We start from the raw sequence: 19550 nt of genomic DNA on the forward strand, positions 1-19550 counted from the left end.
AGGTAAAGGTGATGTTGCTCGATCCTCATAACGATCATTTTTAAATTTAAATCTATTTAAAGATTTTACCGTTATAAATCTAATTGAGGAACTAGTATTTACATAACTTGTAGTTATGGCACATAAGAGGCATAGAACATAATCAAAGGATTTGTGTTTAGTGTGTTTTTGAAGCTTTAGCTATCCCAGTTGAAAATTATTTACAATACCATAGGGACCATTTAATAGCCACGATATAATCAGGTTTTATAGTTTGATTCCTTAGACCTCATAAGTAATTTCTTAGTCAGTAATTTTTCTGCCACAAACTTCCTGCAGTATAGAACTGTGCATTTCTAAGAGATGGAAGTGGTTGGTCTCTGCAGCCGGGCTTTGTGCAGTAAGCTTCTGCGTATGAAATGGATTGCCTGGACTCCCGTGAGAGTATGGCATTGTATGAAAGCGGTTCACCTGCCGTTGCCGTTTTGATTATCCCCTACTATATATTCCATTATTTTCCTAACGGTTTTTGTTCTGCTTCGGAAGCAGTGGTGAGCTTCATCAGCCCGGTGTCACTATCAGCACTTTCATCCAGGGATGAGGCATTAGGACCAGTGTACCCCAGCTGCTTTGTTGATTACTGCTGCATCTTATTCACAGGATGAGAGACCCTGTTAAACCTGCTGCCCTCCCACCGCTACCTCCATTACCCTCCATCTTCCCGTTTTCTCCTTGTGTGTCATGTTACCCTAACGCCCTGCTCTCCCTCTTCTCATTGCGTCTAAACACTGCTCATTTGCCTTCCCCCTCCATTTCCTCTAAATGCAGTCAAGATTCTCAGACCAGCACACACAATGATAGCGCCTGCGTGGAGCTATAAATCAAAGAGAGGCTGTGTGCATGCTGGTTGGAAAAGGAAACCAGTCTACCCCTGGACCAAGCAATCACTGCAAAAAAAGCCACAAAAGTGTGTCACATTTAGAGCAAAAAGTTTTTAAAGCCTTTGGAATCAGGATCTTCATCTAAGTCAGCTATTGTAAAACAAAATCTGACTAAACTAACAAAAAACAAGTAGTTTAATCATCACTTACAGGCTGGATAGATAAGTAAACACTTGATTTTTGTATCTTGTAGGTTGTTGGTGCTAAAGGAGAATCTACAGGTGGCCAGATGTTTCATAGCTGCTTACATATGAGACTGACGCAGCAAACCAATGCAAAAACAGCCCTAAACTGTATTCATACCACCACGCATTATGGCTCATTCACACTAAAGTATATAATAGGATAGCAGATTCCTTACAACTACAAAAAGTAGTAGTCAGTTGGTGGTTGCAATAATTTTGCTATTACAAGTAGTCGTGATGATCAACTGCCTTGATCAGATGTGAAGTGTGCAATACCTGCTGTTTAATTTATAATTGCCAAGATTGCAGATACATTGCAATTAGTCTGAGTCCGTCTATGCATCTTGTTTCAACTTGTTGCCAACTTTCTGGTTATGCAACAAGCAAGGCTACTGAGCACCTACGTCACTTTGCAGTTAAGTTGCCATCCTGAAGCAAGTATTTCTTTGTTTGTGGAGGAATTTCTATATCTAATCTACAAGGTTTGGGGTAAACTTTAAATCTGAGTAGTTAATATGAATTGCTTTTTAACATGAGTGTGCTTAGATGGTAATAGAACTGCAATGGATTGCAGCAGACTCCCAATTTTCACTGATTTCTCACAGTTAATTGCCATAGTATTACAAACAGATGGTGTTTAATTGACTCAAACTGATAGCAGACATTTCTATTTTTATCACTGTCTTAATGGGCTAAAGTCGATTTAAAGACTGCAGCTGACTGCGAGTGGTTGGAGATATGGTTCGCAACTTTAAAGCAACCATTTCAAAACAACAAGATCGCAAGTTCATTGCATACAGTCACAATAATTTTGATCATGCCAGTATCTAACTGCTATTTGCCCTAGTGTGGCTGTAATATTTCAGTATGCATAAGGCATCTATGTAAAGTTATTTGTAAGGTCACGTTCATCAACCAACCGTCAATAACAAGACTTTGTCTGCACATCTAATACTTGCAGTCCCATCTTCTTAAGTGAAACATCTGACTCCAACTTTATTTGACTGATTATCACAGTTTCACATACTTCAACTATCTCTGTGTGTGATTATTCAACGCGTTAATGACGACCTGAAAAGTACAGCTGTTGTGGTGTTGTAATATTAGTCAAAGGTTGTTTGTTTATAATCGTGACTTAGATGAAAGTCAGACCACATTTTATAAGTAATCAGTGCAGAACTCTTCATCCCAAAAACATTTTTTGCAACTATAATTAACCGCTTTAGATTATAGATGGTGCAGTACATTCAAAGCCCTGAATTGATTTTTAAAGGTTCTGCAGTGATTTAATCACCATGCAATACAAATTTCTGTCCTCCTCTATAATAACTATAGTTGTTATTATAGCTGTGTCCCAGTTCTAGAGTAATATATAGTGACTCTTACTTATTTCACCATGCTTGTAGGTAATAAAAATTAATTTACTAGTTTTGTGCTGTTAGACTATTAATGGACCCAGCAATGGGAATGCCAATGCTGACTAAACAATGAATGAAGTTTATTTGCTTTTTTCAGTATCAGCCTTCCATCGTGATTATGTTTTGATTCCCAGGACCCCCTGGTGATGTCTTCTGGCTCAGACGGATGCAACACATTTCATGTTCTGGTGACAATACGCATTGCTCAAAACAAGGAGATTGTTTTTGACGTTACCACAGTCATAATTGACGCAGTTAATCACGAAGACATGCAGTTTTCCCTTTCTACTTCATGCAGTTTGTGGTTTTGCTTGGATATTATATGCACACATTTCTTCCTTCTTTGCTCATGTGTTACTCAACTTATCTACTATGTATGTTTATCTACAGTTCTGCATCGATGCCGCCCAGAAAGGGAGCAGGAGGTGAAAGAGGGAGAGAGTGCTCAAAGGCATGGCAATACAATCAGGCATCTTCACTGCTGACAGGGTTTTGTTGCCTCAGAATTGAAGTTATTATCTCTCGGCACAAATCAAAATTGTGAAATTGATTCAGTCGGGTTGTTGTGCTCAAAGAGATGGGCCTCCGCTGCAATCCACAGCACTCTGACAAGTAATGATTTTAGTTGTTGCTCGGAGCATATGTTAATAGGCATTTCAACAGAAGCATTTAGTAGTTCCTTGCGAGAACTGTAGCGAGAAGACAAATGAACAAAGATTGATGGGAGGTGTAGCTTAATTGTAGCTCACTAAAGAAGAGAATGGAGGGACACAGTGTAACAAATTCAATTGGATTCCTGACAAAGAGGAACTTTGGGAAGTCTTTTACCACGCTGTGGTGTGGTCTTTGTTGTGACAGTCTTGAACTCTAGCTCTATACTGAGCCAGTGTTTCACAAATCTTGAGATTGTTGCAGTATCTGTTTTAAAAATCAACAGTGTGTGTATCGTTAGTATGAAATGAAAGTCGAGAGTCCTTTTGTGTTGGTGGTACACAAGGATTTTTTTGATCATTAAGAGATTCAACCCTATTCAGCTTGATTCCTCCAGACCACGAGGCACATGGGAATACATCGATCTGCAGAGGGATTGCACATATGACAAGCTATCAGAAGGCAATGAGGCACAGCCAACAGCAATTTTCTGTAGAAATGTGTTATAAGTGTTGTTGTTTGTGTGTGTGGGTGGTGGTGCTGTTTGGTCATTTGGGGTTTTTGGATATTAGAAAAGCATTTCAAATATTGGCCATTTCTCTCTGCAATCTTTAATTTTCTACCAAACATTCGTTTCAGCTTGATTTTTTTTGTGTGTTGTCTCTCACTTCAATATCTTCTTCTAAGCCCTCACACTGATTTTATAACCATGGATGTTTGTGTGTGGGAGTATGTTTTGGTTTTGTCAAATCAAATTGAATTGACTCAAGTGTAGATATGCGAGTATACTTTGCTCCTTCAACTCAAGCACATACTGAAAAGCAAATTTTTATTTTTTATTTTTAGTTGGCCTCAATTTACTCTCCTCCGCTCTCTTTTCTTCTCCCCAGGTGCTCAAGGGAAGTAAAAAGCTTTGCCTCTCAGTGCGTTCAGTCGGTCGCATTCCAGGCGGCTATGTCACCAACCACGTTTATACCTGGGTTGACCCTCAGGGCCGAAGCGTGTCCCCTCCTCCTGACCTGCCTGAGCATCGCAGCGCCACTCTGAGAAGAACTGACAGTCAGCGCCGAAGCAACATGCAGCTACTGCAGGAAGGGGATGAGAAGAAGGTAGAGACCTTACATGCAAAGCATTAAACTAGAGGACCAAAAATGCCTTTCAAAAAAACATAGAATTGGTTCCTACATTGTACTTTTAACAGCCTGTATTTGCTATAAGTTTACTATTACAATACACTATGTGCACTGATTGGAGCAAAGAAGCCTCCAAAACATTTTTAGTTGCAGCATTGGTCAGAAAGAAGCCAACTGTCATTTACTATATCTTTTTATTAGGTTTTGGACAGTATGCGGAAACAACAGCAAGAATCGTTTGCTTTGACAAGCAGTTCACCAACATAACTCCCAATGAGAAACTTTGAATTAAATGGACAGTTAACTGATAACCTGTCAGTGTTCTGCACCTGTCTTGCACACAGACATCCACAGAACTTCTAGAAAGACGCTCTATATTGACCTGTATGTTTTAAGGGGCGGAAGGGGCAGAAGAATGCACCCCCAAAAGATTAATGGTGTATGCTAAGGCTAAATTTTGTGATGCTAAAGTAAGTAACAAAGTCTAAAAGCATTTGATGCATAAATCATCAAACATCTCATAGATTTCACAAAAAGAAAATCCTATTCGACTTCCTCCAGTGGCACAGACTAAAAATTTGCCTCTGGAAAAGACGTCACGCTGTGAACAAGGTTTAAGACTGAGATGGGAGTATTCACTTTAGGGAAGGTTTTTCACTGTACTGATACAGATCAACGAATCCCCATGCAGCACTGCTTTGTTTGGACTCTGATGCCCACTCTATTTAACTCTTACTTGAGTCATTTGAGGCACAACTTGATGTTTTTCTCTGAAGTCCCTGTCACTTTCGCTTGACCTCAACAAAAAACAGCAAGAAGATTCATACACTTAGGAAAAGAAAAGAGGATCCGAGGATCTGACTCCACTTAGAGTACACCGTTTAATAAAGTGACAGTAGGTATTTTTGACATTTGTCTGCAGTGTGGAAATGACAAAGTCCCCAAGCCCATTTTAGATACTTTATTCTTGTTGTGCTGCTTGACGCAGGCTTTATAAACTCAGATGAACTGGTGACGTTATTATCAAGGCTAGAATTTTTAGAAAGGGAATGTGTAAAGTGAAGTGAAATGTTTGTCATTTATCCTGTCCCCTCACTCTTCCCACTACAGACATGATGCAGGGTAACTCCTGCCTTTATTGCTCCTCTCAGCCTCTGTGACTAAAGCAAAATAATTAATTATAATCCTAAAGGCTGGCAATGCAGCAACACTCAGCACATAACTAATGCAAGCTGAATTATAGTAAACCTTAAGCTCACTCTGATCTTCATAACAGACAGATTGCATTACTGCGGCATAATTGCTATAGTTAACCTGTGGGTTTAACAGTTTGTTCAGGTTCAGAACATATCAGCACATTGTAGCATGAAATGAAGACTCACTGGTAATTAACATTTACACGACCTGCGCTGCTTGTCAACTATTTGTATTTAGGAACCTTCCTAAGCAAAAAAGACTATTTGATCACCTCCCAGAATTGCAGAAAATGTTTGTGCAGAGGCCTTTTTGTGTGGCGTTATAATGCATGTTCTTGTGACAGCATGTGTTCTCACAGGGAACTCCAGCTTCTTCCCCAAGTCATACCTGTTAGGTTAACTGGTGAAATTCTAAATTGGCTGTTTGTGGGAATGTGAGGAGAAAAGGTTGTCTATTGCACTGTGTTAGCCTTCTGATGGGGTGGCGACCAGTTCACAGTGTACACCAGCTCTAATCCAGTGACAGCTAGAAAAGGCTTCATCCTCCATTTATCCTACATATTCATAGAGTTCAATTAACTGACCTTAGAGAACAATAATCATGAGGCTGAACTTTAACCATTTCATCACCTGACTGGACAAATACAGCCACTGGATAATTATTAGTCCTATCTTGTAATTTCTAATCTTCTTAAAATGAGACAGTCTATTTAAAAACAGTTTGAATGAATTTGAAAAGATATGTTTCAGATGCTGAATTTTAATGGGAGTTGGTTTTAAGTTTGGTTGTGTGAGCCGGCTAACTTTAGGCACAGTAAAAGTGTATAACACTGGATGCTAAAATTAAAAACTTAAACGATAAAAATAATTGGACCTCGAGTGCCGTAAAACCTTACGCTCTCATCACCTCATGACCTGCAAGGAAGGAGCTATCAGAGCTGTTTAAAAGATTTATTGCACTAGAACTTTCAATTTTTTAGCACCTAAGAGCTACATATTAATCTTAACTGCTTCAGCTCTATTAATGCAGACTTCAGCTCTGCATTGCAGATGAGCAAATATTAATCCAGTACTAAATAGAGTTTGGCAGTTCATTGAAATTCTAGTTCTATTCTATTTCTGATATTATTAATTTTGAGTCATGATATGTCTGCAAAGGATGGAATTAGAAACATGTTAGAAAATATGTCTGAATTAAGTTTATTTTCTTTTGGAATTGCTTCATTCAGCTCTCTAGTCTGTGGGTGAGACCATGCTCTGAATTATGCAAGCTAGAGTTCCTTTGATCCACAGCTGTTCTGATAATGACAGAACTGTTCCCCTTTTGGATAATCTGAAGCCTACTAATCATTCATTAATTTGTAATGTATGAATTTGTAAGTGAGCGGCATCCAAGTCCAATCAGGTGCTTTGTATCAATACCACAACTACTGAAAGTTGCTTTGTAGCATCCGGACAGTACATGTATGGCTTTGCTTTTATTGGCAAATTTCTTAAAACATCCAATGCTCTCTCAGCTACTTCTTCGGGAAGGTGGTATTTTATTGTCATCCTACTGTAGTACAACTTTTTATTAGCTATATTAAAATGTAGCAAGCCTCCAATCTAACTTGGTTTTCAAAACGCCTCTGGCTTTGGGTGCCGCAGACACTCATATTGATGCTTCAGAAATTAATCACTGTTTGGCCAGCTAAGGCTCAGGTTTAGCTTAGGATCATAACTTCTTGGTAGTAAATAATTCAGACCATGCAGCAATAAATTAATGAATTACTTTGTGTTGTTGGCTGCGGGTTTGTCTGATTTTGGTATTTTCTGCCTGCCATATGATGCCACTTATCACTTGTCACTTGTTACATTAGGCACTTGCACATGCGGTATACCCCGCCTCTTGCCCTAAGACAGCTGGGATAGGCTCCAGACCCCCACGACCCTGAAAAAGGATAAGCGAAAGCAAATGGATGGATGAATATCTGGTCAATTTGAATATGATGACAGCAATACATTGTAAAAAAAAAAAAAGTTGAAATGGGAACAACAGAGGGCTTAAAAAGTTATTGAACTAAAAACAAACAGCTGGAGGAACATTTTGTAACTAGGTTAATTGGCAACAGGTCAATAACATAATTTGATATAAAAAGAGCATTTAAGAGTTTCTCAGAAGTAAACATGGAGAAATGTGCATGAATCTGCAAATACCTATGTCTACAAATTGTGGAAAAATTTCAGAATGTTACTCAACGTAAAATTTTGAAAAAGTAAAATAAACCTATAAAGAAATAGCAAAACTTTAGGCAACCTGGCACTTAAAATATTTTTAAAATAAATTAAAAATGGAAAAGTTTTACACCAGCCAGCTCAGTAACATCACAGAAAATTGATGAATACAGATTTTTCTTTTAACCATGGAAAGAATTCTGTGATCATCAGCTCTTTCCCTGGTCAAGAATCCTTCACAACATCTAGCCAAGGCAACACCAAGAGCATGAATGTATATACAGAGAGTTCACAACAAGATGCAAAACAGTGGTTATAGTCAGAAGCAGAAAGGCCAGATTAGACCAAAAACACATCACAGCTGGCACAGTTCTGTGAAAAACAACAACAACAAAAAACAAATATATTAATATTTTTACAGATGAAAACAAAATTAACTTGTACTTGATGGGAAAAGAAAAGTAAAGCGAGGGGAACAGTTCATGATCTGAAGCAATCTACAACATCTGTCAAATGTAGTGGAGACAGTGTTATGTGCATTTATGGCTGCAGTGGAACTGGTGACTTTAGTGTTAATTCTTCCCCCAAATGGAGACATTATGTAATCGGTTCTGTCTGTTTGTTTGTCTGTTTGTTTATCTAGTATCCACAGTTTTCAAAATACAATTTTTCAAAATTTTGTGTTGTGTTAGATACCAATAACTCCATGTGATTTAATTTCAGTGAAACTCAGGTCACGGTCACATCAAATGTGAAAATCAGTAAAAACTTCATATTTTACCCACAACTTTTTATGACTCGTCTTCAAACTTCACAACAAAATTGTAGGCCTTGGGGGACATGAGTAGCTACTTGAGCTAAGCATTTGACCTTGACGTTCATTGTTAGTACCCAAGATCAAAGTTGACCCTGAAAAAAATGGAGCATGGGCATGGAGAGAGTGTCAGAGTTTTAGTATAGCCCTTGCCCTTTGGGGGAAGAGTTGCGCTCTCTGATTTATGATAGCAGTAGCAGGATTCTAAAGCGTGCAGGGCTATAATCTCTGCTCAGACTCAGTCATATGCTGCAAAACAATCAAATGATGCTTTGCAGTGCAAGTGGATACTGAAGAAGAAAATTCTGCAAATGTAACTCAAGACTTTCTCAAGCCAAATAAATGGGATCGTCTTCAGTGGCCTGGTCAGTCAACTGATCTCAGCCCAGTAGTAAACTTAACAAATTAATGGCTGGCATGGCGTTATCAGTGAGAAGTGGTACAGTTTAACTTTTTATACTGAACCTACAAATTCCACTCAATACAGTAAAATAGTATAACTTGCACACATAATTGCATTTGTCTGTCCCACATGAACAGGTCTCAAGGGCCATTGCTTAGAAACCAGAAACATTAGAACACTGGGACTTCTTTTAGACAGACAGAGCATTAAAGTGATGCTGGGGAATATAGTGTGCACCAATAGTTGCTATGTTGTGCCAGAAAAAGTAGAATGAATCTGGTAATTAAAACTATGCTCCATGTCCTGCATAAATGTCACAGAAAACATGAATCCCTGCATATTCCTAGAGGTGAGCAAAGGTGGCTCGCTTTTCTCCGATAAGCAGATAGCTGTTATTAAAAAGGAGGACCACAGTGCAATATGCTCTGAATGAAAGTAAAACCTCTGCACCAGATGTCAAGTCTTTGCCAAGGGGTATATCACTTGGATGAATGTGACATTGTTTAATACAGATATTAGCATATGTGCCATCTTGTAGCCGCCAGTGTGCAACTGATCCCTCGTTTCAAATCTGGCAAGAGACAGCTGCACTGGGATCAAACCAAGTAATCAAGAGCCTCATTGTGATGGAGAAAAGTACAATTTATAGTCTGGCATAGCTAAGCAATACTGAGCCTCCCCAAGTGGACAGAGTAAAATTTGATGTTGTTTCTTTGCTTTCCAAATGTAGATATTCTACAAATGCTAGGTTCATCCGAGTATCCCCAATTGCAATTATAGAGAAACCGGAGTGTTTTGAAGTTCAAGCTGGGTAAGCTTGACCAACTGTTAATTAAAAAGCATTGCTTAGTGCTCTGGTATAAAGTAGTAGAAGGGGGGGGAATGGAGCAAACAATGGGCCTAGGAGGGAAGGGTTTTTTTTCCTAATATCTTTTTATTGTTGTTTTGGGGTAGAATCACATTTGAAAATCATTAGCATGTAATGTTGTGTGTCATAAAATAAGAGATGCCTTTGACATTAGAAGATTACTTAATTAAGTGAGCTAGAGGCTCAAGGCCCAATGCAAATAGCCTTGGAGTTGAGGGAAAGTCTTGATGAGATGACCCAGATGCACTAAACAATGCCCTGCTAGAATTCCTGACAGTGGGTTTACAATAAATCAGTTTAACAGTCGAATGAACCCATCATTACACTTGCACAGACTGCAAATAGGACCACCTAAGTCTTTCAAACTCTTCTGCTAACCAAGTCATGGGGCAGCAGCTGGGTGGTTAATATCTACAGCTGCAGTACTATATATAACCTGGGGTAGAAGTGCCATGCCTGTATTAAAAGGGAACTATTATGCTCATTTCCAGGTCCATAATTTTACTCAAGGACTCTACTTGAGTAGCTTTGTATGATTCACATGTCAAGATAATCTTTATTTATCTTAAAATGCCTGAGATTACATGATATATTAAGCATACCCCCTTCAGTTACATCATACTGTTTAAAAAAATAGGGGAAATATCTAAAATAAACATTTACAACAGTCTGAAGTTTGGGCTTTTGTGATTGCTTGTACACACACTGACCTCAGTATTTAAAACTTTGGTTAAGATAAGCATGTACTGTGACAGTATACATGACAAACAATGAAACACATAAATACTGTCTTCTAATTTTTGTAGTTTTGAAAGCATAAGAAAACAGACACATTTACATTTATTACATTTACACTTCTTTATAACATAGCATCTCCTCTCTGCATGTGTGAGGCAAAATCAAATTTGACTTAAACATTGCTTTCCCAGCTTTGTAGAATAAAATCTGACAATAGTATCCAAGAATATAAACAAACAGAATTGTATTTATTGGTTAAAAAAAATATGCCAACAAGTTTTTGCGTTATTGACCTTATTTATTTGAATTGGTTTAAATTCATGTCAGTGTTTTAATTAGTTGGTTTAGTCGGATTCATTGACCTGCTCTTTTCTCGTAGTGTACTACTGTGTTGCCAAGCCAGTGGCATCTGAGTGATGCACACAAAGTGCCCTTAAGCACAATTATTTTAGTGCGCAAGGATAACATTGGTAATGGCCATATTTTATCAGAGACCACATTTTTTTTTCACTAGGCCACAAGCCGAATAGACGCTGTGGTTCTAGTGGAAGATCTTTTGAAAACAAGTTTAAGGGAAGCACTGGATTAGTCATGCACAGTACATCCTCTACATATCACTCACTCCCTGCAGAAGTACTTTAATTGGGTGGTGTAGCAGAGATATCTTGTAGTCCCCCAATAATTCCTGTGGTGGTTTATTTGAATTCAAACTGTGTCCGATATTGTCCATGCTGCTTATCAGAGGAAATGACACGGATGAGCCTTGTGAACCAACTGATTGACCAATTCAGAGAGCCGTTCCTCTAATCAAAACAGATTCTGACTCCCCCATTAATGGTGCTGACTCACCGCATCTAAGTAGTTCCTGAAATTCTTCATCTCCTTGCTCTTAAATGCCATCTCAGAGCAGGGCTGTCATTTGCTCCATGCATTGTGTTTCACAACTTCATTTCAATGTGAGCAGCCCGACACCATGAGCAAATCTGGCAGCCCGTCAAGGAAAACAATCGAGACTGCAGTGTCATTTAAAATGCTGATATTTATATTATACTTCAGATATTTATACTCTTATTCATCCTATTTTATTGGTTTCTCTCTTTGTGTTAAACAGGTCAACCTGGTTTTAGATGATGGCCGGTCTCTGGGTCTGATGATCCGAGGGGGAGCAGAATACGCTTTGGGTATTTACATCACTGGAGTGGACCAAGGGTCAGCAGCAGAGTGTGGAGGACTGAAGGTATTGCTTCAATTTCATTTTTCTCTCACTTTCTTGCACATACATTGTTTATCTAACTTATGTCTTGCGGCATAGCTAGTTATACTTTGGAATTCACATGAGAAGATTTGCTAGCTATTAGAAATCATTTTAGTATGCTCCTCCCCCACACAGTTTTCATGCCAAAAATACTTGCTGTATGCCAAAAGACTCATTATATTGCTTTACAGTGCATCTCACTGTATTGATTTTGCAATATGAGGAAAAAGCTTCTTTATATGGTCTGTTCGAGATGGATGCCACTAGGTGTTCCTAATTTAAACGATCAGAAACATCGTTTGGAAAGGCTTGACCTGACAATGTCGATCCTTTAAGGATCCAAACAAAAAACCTTTAACATGGGATTGATCCTCTGCAGTATTTTTTTTTCTTTTGATGAACAAATAAATGCTGCTGTCAAAGTTAGCTTCTTTCAACTTAGTGATACTTGTGAAGGTGAAACCGTTTCTCTGCTTCAGAGACTTTCTAAAAGGTTATTCATGCCTTCATTTCATCTCGGCGTGACTACTGCAATAGTCTCTATTCAGGTGTCAATCAGTTGTTTCTTGCTCGACTGCAGCTCGTCTAAAAGGCTGCTGTGGGACTCTGACCTGGTACTCGCAAACAACACTGCATTTCACCCATGTTAGATTTTAAGATTTTATTGTTCGTTTTTAAGTCATTAAACGGGTTGGCACCTACCTCGCTGATCTTTAAACGTTACTCACTGTTATCTGCTGAGCAGGTAATCCTTGCTGTCCTATTGTATAGATTTAAATATAAAGGATATTGTCTCTTTTACAGTAGTTGCTGCAAAATCTTCGGACTGTTATAAAACTAATTTTTACAACTTATCTTTTAAACCAGACACAGCTCTGATAATTTTTTTCATAACCATAACTTGAACGTGTTGTATTGTTTTATTATTACTCTTTTAGCATTGATCTCTTGCTTTCAAATGCACTGACCTGACTCGAATTTCAAAATATTATTGTAAACAATATTATTATTGCATCAGGATAGGAGGCATGCCAGATAAATGCACATAACCATCTAAGGCTGAAAAGGCCAGCTCAAGTCATTCTTGTTCCTGTGTTTGTCTGTCAGCCGCCTGCTGCTGATACACCAGGAGGAATGAGAGAGAAAGTAATCAAACTCGCACTGTAACTTACATGTCACGGGCAGACAGCATGTTGTTAGTGGTGCTGAGGCGCAAGAAGCCCGGCAGTATCTCAACAGACCCGAGTGACTTGTACATGCTGTTTAATGAGTTTCGGCTGAGTAGCTTATTTGCTGTCGAGCGTTGAAAACGGACATTAGCAGGAGGAACCTGCCATGAAGACACAAATATAGAAGATATATTTTCCCTTTTGGTTTCATTTTTTTTCTTTTTTTTCTCCCAAAATTTGAACAGGGCAAGTGATTTGGAGAGCAGATGTGTGCCTCAGTCGTTCTTTGTAGTTGATGACTACAAATGCAATTGCAAACTGATGTTATCAAAATCTAATGATTTTTTTCATTGTATGTCAGTTCTGAATATTCTAAACTGTCATCACTTATTTTTCACAGTATCAATGGGCTGATGCCAGTTATGCTCCAACAGCAAGCTGACGTGCACACACACACACACACACACACACACACACACACACACACACACACACACCAACTGTCAGCATAGCATGGCCTCCTCTTGTTCTCTCACAGTGCTGTGTTCTTGTCATTCGTCTTAGTTGCCTTGTTATATTTATATTTATTTATATATCTACTGAGTACCTACAAATTAAAATGATGTGGACTCAGTTTTTCCCTGTGACATTAAATACTAATATTTTTAAGTTTTTAGAAATTCTAGTACGTACATATACGTACATATATGCATGACATCAATTGTACAATATAAGGAGGAGCACATGAGTAGCAGTTAAACTGTAAATATTGGTGGATCGATCCATACTCCTCTGCATGCTGAAGTATCCTTGGGCAAGATGCTAAACCCCGTGTTGCTGTGTGTGATTGGGTGAATGACACTTACAGTAGAAACGCTTTGATTCCTCAAATGAGTCAAAAGGCACTATATGAATATCAGTCCCATTTACCATTTAACATCCAGCAGTGTCTTGTAATATTACTTTGTTGGTCGGTAACAAAACTAAGTTGTTTTACTTGAAACCAAAGTGAGTCATTGCTTTTTAGGTGCTGTTGCACCCAGGAGCAGAGTAAAGGGTTGGCTTAAAGGGGTTGGCTAAGGTTTGGCTAAACTAAAGTGTAGCCATCCTTTTAACCACCCCACAAATGTATCATGAAGACTTAATGTGAGTCATATATTGACAGAACTGGATTTATTAATGACTGGAGACAATTATTAAATTTTTCTAAAATACCTTTTCCAAAAACATTTCTCGATATATCACCTGGATACATTTTCACAGCACAGTCTTGATTTACATTGTAAATGAGCAATTAAGTCACTAATCAAACTGGCTTCAATCCACCATCTTACTTACTGTTAAATTAAACACACTTAAATTTATTGACCTGGCCGAGCTTAAAACAGTCCAAATCATGTACGGAGCAAGATAAATATTCAGTTTTTTCAAGTCTGACAAAAAACAAACAAACCATGCACTGAGAGGAAATTATGTGTTTAAGGGTTAATAGTAAATATTACAGCATTACAGTCAAGGGAGTAACACTGAATATGAGGGTGATTTTACTTTTAAGTTCTGTCGAGTTCTCACTCCGCTCATCTGAATATTGCTGTTGTTCGTTATCATTAACATTATTGTTATATGTACATATAGGTAATGAGGAAGCCTGTGTAAAGTCTGTCTGTCTGCCATTCTCTGATTATCAACAATTTAAAAAATAACATAAGCAATAGTTCCAGATTTGTAATTAATTAAAGGTTGCACAAAAAAAGCATATTATGAGTCCAAAAGCCACTTCGACCTTGCAGTCAAAAACTGAGTATTTTCTCTACAGCAATTTGCTCTGCAGAAGCAAAATAGCGAAGCTGTGCCATCGTCTAAGGCCAGCCCTGTAAAAATCACGCCATTGGACCACTTTGTGGAGCTGCTGTGCGTAGCCAGCAGAAGCATCTGAAATTAGAGCTCTTCCCAGGTGACAGACACATATCAACCAGGCGCAGTTGGAAATTTACACGATGATGTTATTTTTGTCCTTTCCACTAACAAAATTCAAAATAATACAAATGCCTCCAGCACATAAAGGCTTTCCTTTCTGCTGTCTCTCTAGCTAAACAACACATGTGCACTCAAAAATTATGCAACAGCCCTTAAAAGAGGAGAAGAAACAGAAACAAATATTGCTGTGGATCCCTTTGTTTACCTGAACTGCTAAACGATTGCATTATGTGACCTGATACAACAAAAGTAATGTACTTGCATGTTACAACCAACACTTCACTATAAAAAAAAGCTTTGTGGTCAAGTGAAGCCAGTATAGATGTGCTTTAGGTTTCAAGTCTTATTTTGTACATTATAGTCTCCCGTACAGTGAAAAAAAATATGATGCATCATGGTTTTCTCAGCACGGTGGCACGGTGGTTAGCACTGTTGCCACACAGCAAGAAGGTCCTGAGTGCAGGGTCTTTCTGTGTGGAGTTCTCCCAGTGTTTGCGTGGGTTCTCCCTGGGTACTCTGGCTTCCTCCCACAGTCCAAAGACATGCACTTTGTGGGGATAGGTTAATTGACCATTGACTGCATTCACCATAGGTGTGAATGCGGGGTAAATGGACTTTTACCGTATATGGACTTTTCCAATGGACTCAGTTGGAAACTCTAAATTGCCCATAGGTGTGAATGCGGGAGTGAATGTGAATGCGAATAGTTGTCTGTCCCTGTGTGTTAGCCCTGCGACAGACTGGCGACCTGTCCAGGGTGTACCCCGCCTCTCGCCCTATGATAGCTGCGATAGGCTCCAGCATCCCCCACGACCCTGAAAAGGATAAGCGGAAGCAAATGGATGGATGGTTTTCTTTATGGACTGGAGCAAACTAGTGACTGAGTCTTTCATGCAAGTGTTCTGTGGATTCTCATTGGGATCTGCCTCTCTCTACAAACTTGTCACATTAAGCATTAAAAAAAAAAGAACAAGTTTAGATCAACAGTTTAATGAACAACCTCCTGAAAAACTACCAAACACTTAAACGTTCAGGAAACACTATCCTGTTGGTCACTAGTTAACAATAACTACTTGGTCATGATCAGAGTGAGCGTAACTCAGCACCAGCATGAAGTGATAGCTAATTTAGCAGAAAATCATTTGTGCCACATGCTAGTCCTACAACGAGGTCAGATCAGAGGGTCAGACATAAAACAGGTGGTGGGTATTTAATTGTGTACATTAAAACTGCCAAGCAGCCATGTGGGGCCATGGTGCATCAGCACAGCAATCTTTCTAACCAATGGGCCAGCACATATTCTTAGAAGAATCGGATTTGCCTTTCGCATCTGCTGTTTCTGTCGTCTCAAACAGGAAATCTCTGACCAGTTGTGACATTTCCTTTGAGAGATGTTTCAGTGAAGCTGCAAACAACAGATGGAGTTTTCCAATTCACCACTTTTTTTCTATACATATTTACTGCTACCAGTAAACCAGTTGACCATTCCTTAAAAAAAACTGATATCTCTATTTTTCTTCACCATGGGGGGGGGGCAGCGCATACTGTGCTGTGCTGAAACAACATGTGCTGTTTCACATCACACATCAGGCAAATCCAGGCTTTAATAACCTGGAAATTACTTCCAAAGAACAAAAATTGTTCAATCAAAGCAATCAAGAAGAAGGTAAAGGGTAAATGGACTGGTACTTATATAGGGCTTTTCTACTCTACCTGAGCACTCAAAGCACTTTCTTTACCATGCCTTCACCCGTTAACACACATTCATAAAAATACTTTTTTTCCACGCATAAGTGCTTTCTAACTAACATTCACACTCAAGTAAACACATCTGAGAGCAACTCAGGGTTCAGTAACTTGCCCAATGATACTGCAGACTGGAAAAGCCAGGGATTGAACCACCAGCCTTCCAAACAATACATGACCTCCTCCATTTCCTGAGCTACAGCCACCCATTAAGGTAAAGGAACATGTAGAAAAACACTTCTTTATCTTCTCATTTTTCACTTTGTACAAACTTGATTCTTTTCCTCACCTGCTCCTCTACGCCTCAGTCCTTCCTACCAGAGATGCAAGCAGATGAGGCGAGGAGGAGACATGAATAGAGTCGAGATAACGGTCAATTAACAAACTCAGACATTCTTAATTAGATCCATAATTTTAAAATGATGTCACTTAAATACGATGTGTGTATTGAGTCAATCTGTTCTCTTTTTTTCATAGCCTATTACTGTGTTTTATGATCTCAGATAAAAATTATTCTCATGTGCCACAATGTACTGATATCATATATATCTCTGTTTACCATGCACCCATTAGCTGTGAAAGGGATAAAGTATCAAGCAGATGAACTTAATGTAAAGAAATACTTTGTAGATGATAGGCTTGTATATTCCAGCTGTGTGCCGTGCCTCTTTTATGCCTCAAGGGTGAAAACACAAAGGATGCACCTGTGCTTCCCCGATTATAGCTTCTCCAGCAAGCCCCCATTCAAGATGCACTAAGAGTAATTTCTGGGTCACAGGCAGGAGTATGAGGACAGATGAGATGGGGAGGCACAAATTAGAGAAATGAGAAAAGCCCAGAGGAAACAAGAGAAATAAACAGAAGTAAAACTATGACAGATATGACAGACTAAATGTTGCGGCAATTTTATTTATTTATTTATTTTTACACTATTAAACAAAAACTGGGCTTAGACTGACCATTTTATTCTCAGGTAGTACAGCATTGATCCTTTGAGTGCATAGCTTTGGTTGGATAGCTGACAGATTTGTGTATTCGTTGTGGCATGGCAACAGAGCGATGGACATCTCCTCCCCTGAGCCCTTCATCTCATGCCTGTTAGCGATCGGCCCGTCAACCAGCCAATTAGCCAGACTCCTATTAAAAGGCCCACATGGGTATACACACTCAACATAACATATCTTGATTGCTGTTAGCAACCACAAAAAAGAAACTTTTATCAAAAAGAAAATAAGAATGAATTTTTTTTTTCACCCCTTTTCTGTTTCCTTTTATTTTTTATATGTGTTTTCTACTTGGAGCCACTTCTTATCTGGGAAACCATCAAACTGGATTTTTCAGCACTCAAACAGTTTTTTCCTCTTGCCCCAATTTCCCCCATTTTCTTTGTTTTGGTGCCTAGTGATTAGCATGTGGAGTGGAAGTTTCTCATTAAGAAACACCTGAATAAAAACAAAGCAGTGGCACTTCTATTACAAGCGCATTTACACTTGAATCCAGGGCTCAGATGTATAAATAAATAACTAAATAAGTAACAGCTCTAAAAAAAAGCTTGTTTTTCTCCCTGATACAATATGTTTCCATCAGGCCTTTGCTGATTTAGGGTGATGCTCCACCGCACACCTGGCTTTACCTCCAGGGCCAAATGCCAAACACTGTCTCAAGAGGTTGAGGAAGAGGTCAAGAAACCCGCAAGAGAAGAGGAAAAAAAATATCACAAATAATCTTTCACATGTGGATCACTCACACTAGAGAAAAAAATAGGACAGAAACCTTCTTGTGACTAGGAAAAATCTGTGATTGCCAGTGATTGTATTCAATTTTTTTATATTTGGCAAATGATTGCAAATAGTTGCCCAGATGTTGAGCATGCAACACCTTTGACCTCAGCCTTCCTGTCTTTAAACATTTTCAGTCCGACTCAGACAGACTGCGGTCACTCTAAGATTTGATAAGGTTTGCAAATAATGACTCTTTGAACACCCAAGTTTGTGAGTGTGATAACTCAAGAACAAGGCGACGTAGGAGTTTCAAATTGATACCATAAGTGTATCACCTCACTATGAGTGATCCCAGATCTATCCCAGTCTTCAGAGCAACGAAAGGCAACAAAAACTTATTGCACATAGTTGCAAGAATTTTGGTCAAACCAAAATAGTTTCCTTAAGTGTGAAATCTGGTGAGGCCCAAAAATGCAGAAAATTCATCTCTGTTATGGTATTTAGTCATTAAAATGAGTCACAGATTTACCTGCAGAATACACGGCCTCATGTGAAATTGTAATTACTAACCTTTCCCACTGACACCAGTAGCATAGCAGTCACTGTCAGCTGTCCAAAGCAAAAGCTGTTAAAACATGTTTTCCGTATTTAAACAATGTCTGTCAGGATATCATGAAAAGAACAAAAAAATTTAATTAATATTCAGTGGATGCTAATTTAAGCGTCCAAAACCAACACAAAAACAGCTTGCTACTGTTGCTTTATTGAAAATTTGTAATTAAAGCCTGCCCTTGTTAAACTGTCAAAATTAAGACCATAGTGCACCATCATAAAGGACAGCAATGTAAACAGCTATGCAAATGTATATACTTTCACAAAGAATACATAGGAGCAAAACTTTTAGAAAAGAATTAAAACATTAAAGTGACCTTATTGTTGATGTATTTATGCGTCGTCGTCAGTGTTTCTATATTTGTGTCAGCAAATGTCAGCGCTGATGATGAGCTCCCCGCTGTCTTCAGAGACCAGGGGTTCATCACTCAGCAGGAAGTCTGCACTGCTCTCAGACTTCTGGCCTAAAAAGATCTCAAGATTGTGCAGAGCAGTGTGATTTTATAATGTGCACTCATTCTGAAGTGTAC

At 38.7% G+C, this 19550-nt stretch overlaps 1 protein-coding gene across 2 annotated transcripts in view; it reads left to right on the plus strand.

Annotated features, from left to right (window-relative positions):
• whrna (whirlin a) overlaps window positions 1-19550 on the plus strand; it is a 193330-nt gene that overhangs the window by 78045 nt on the left and 95735 nt on the right. For both annotated transcript variants that reach the window (XM_087843523.1, XM_006803512.2), the window contains exons 2-3: window positions 4065-4283; window positions 11652-11777. In XM_087843523.1, coding sequence (XP_087699649.1) covers window positions 4065-4283; window positions 11652-11777 — 345 coding nt within the window. The remainder of the gene's footprint in view (window positions 1-4064; window positions 4284-11651; window positions 11778-19550) is intronic.

Source organism: Neolamprologus brichardi, chromosome 7, assembly GCF_056152115.1.
Source record: "Neolamprologus brichardi isolate AB-2024 chromosome 7, ASM5615211v1, whole genome shotgun sequence".
In the NCBI taxonomy this organism is placed as follows: Eukaryota; Metazoa; Chordata; class Actinopteri; order Cichliformes; family Cichlidae; genus Neolamprologus; species Neolamprologus brichardi.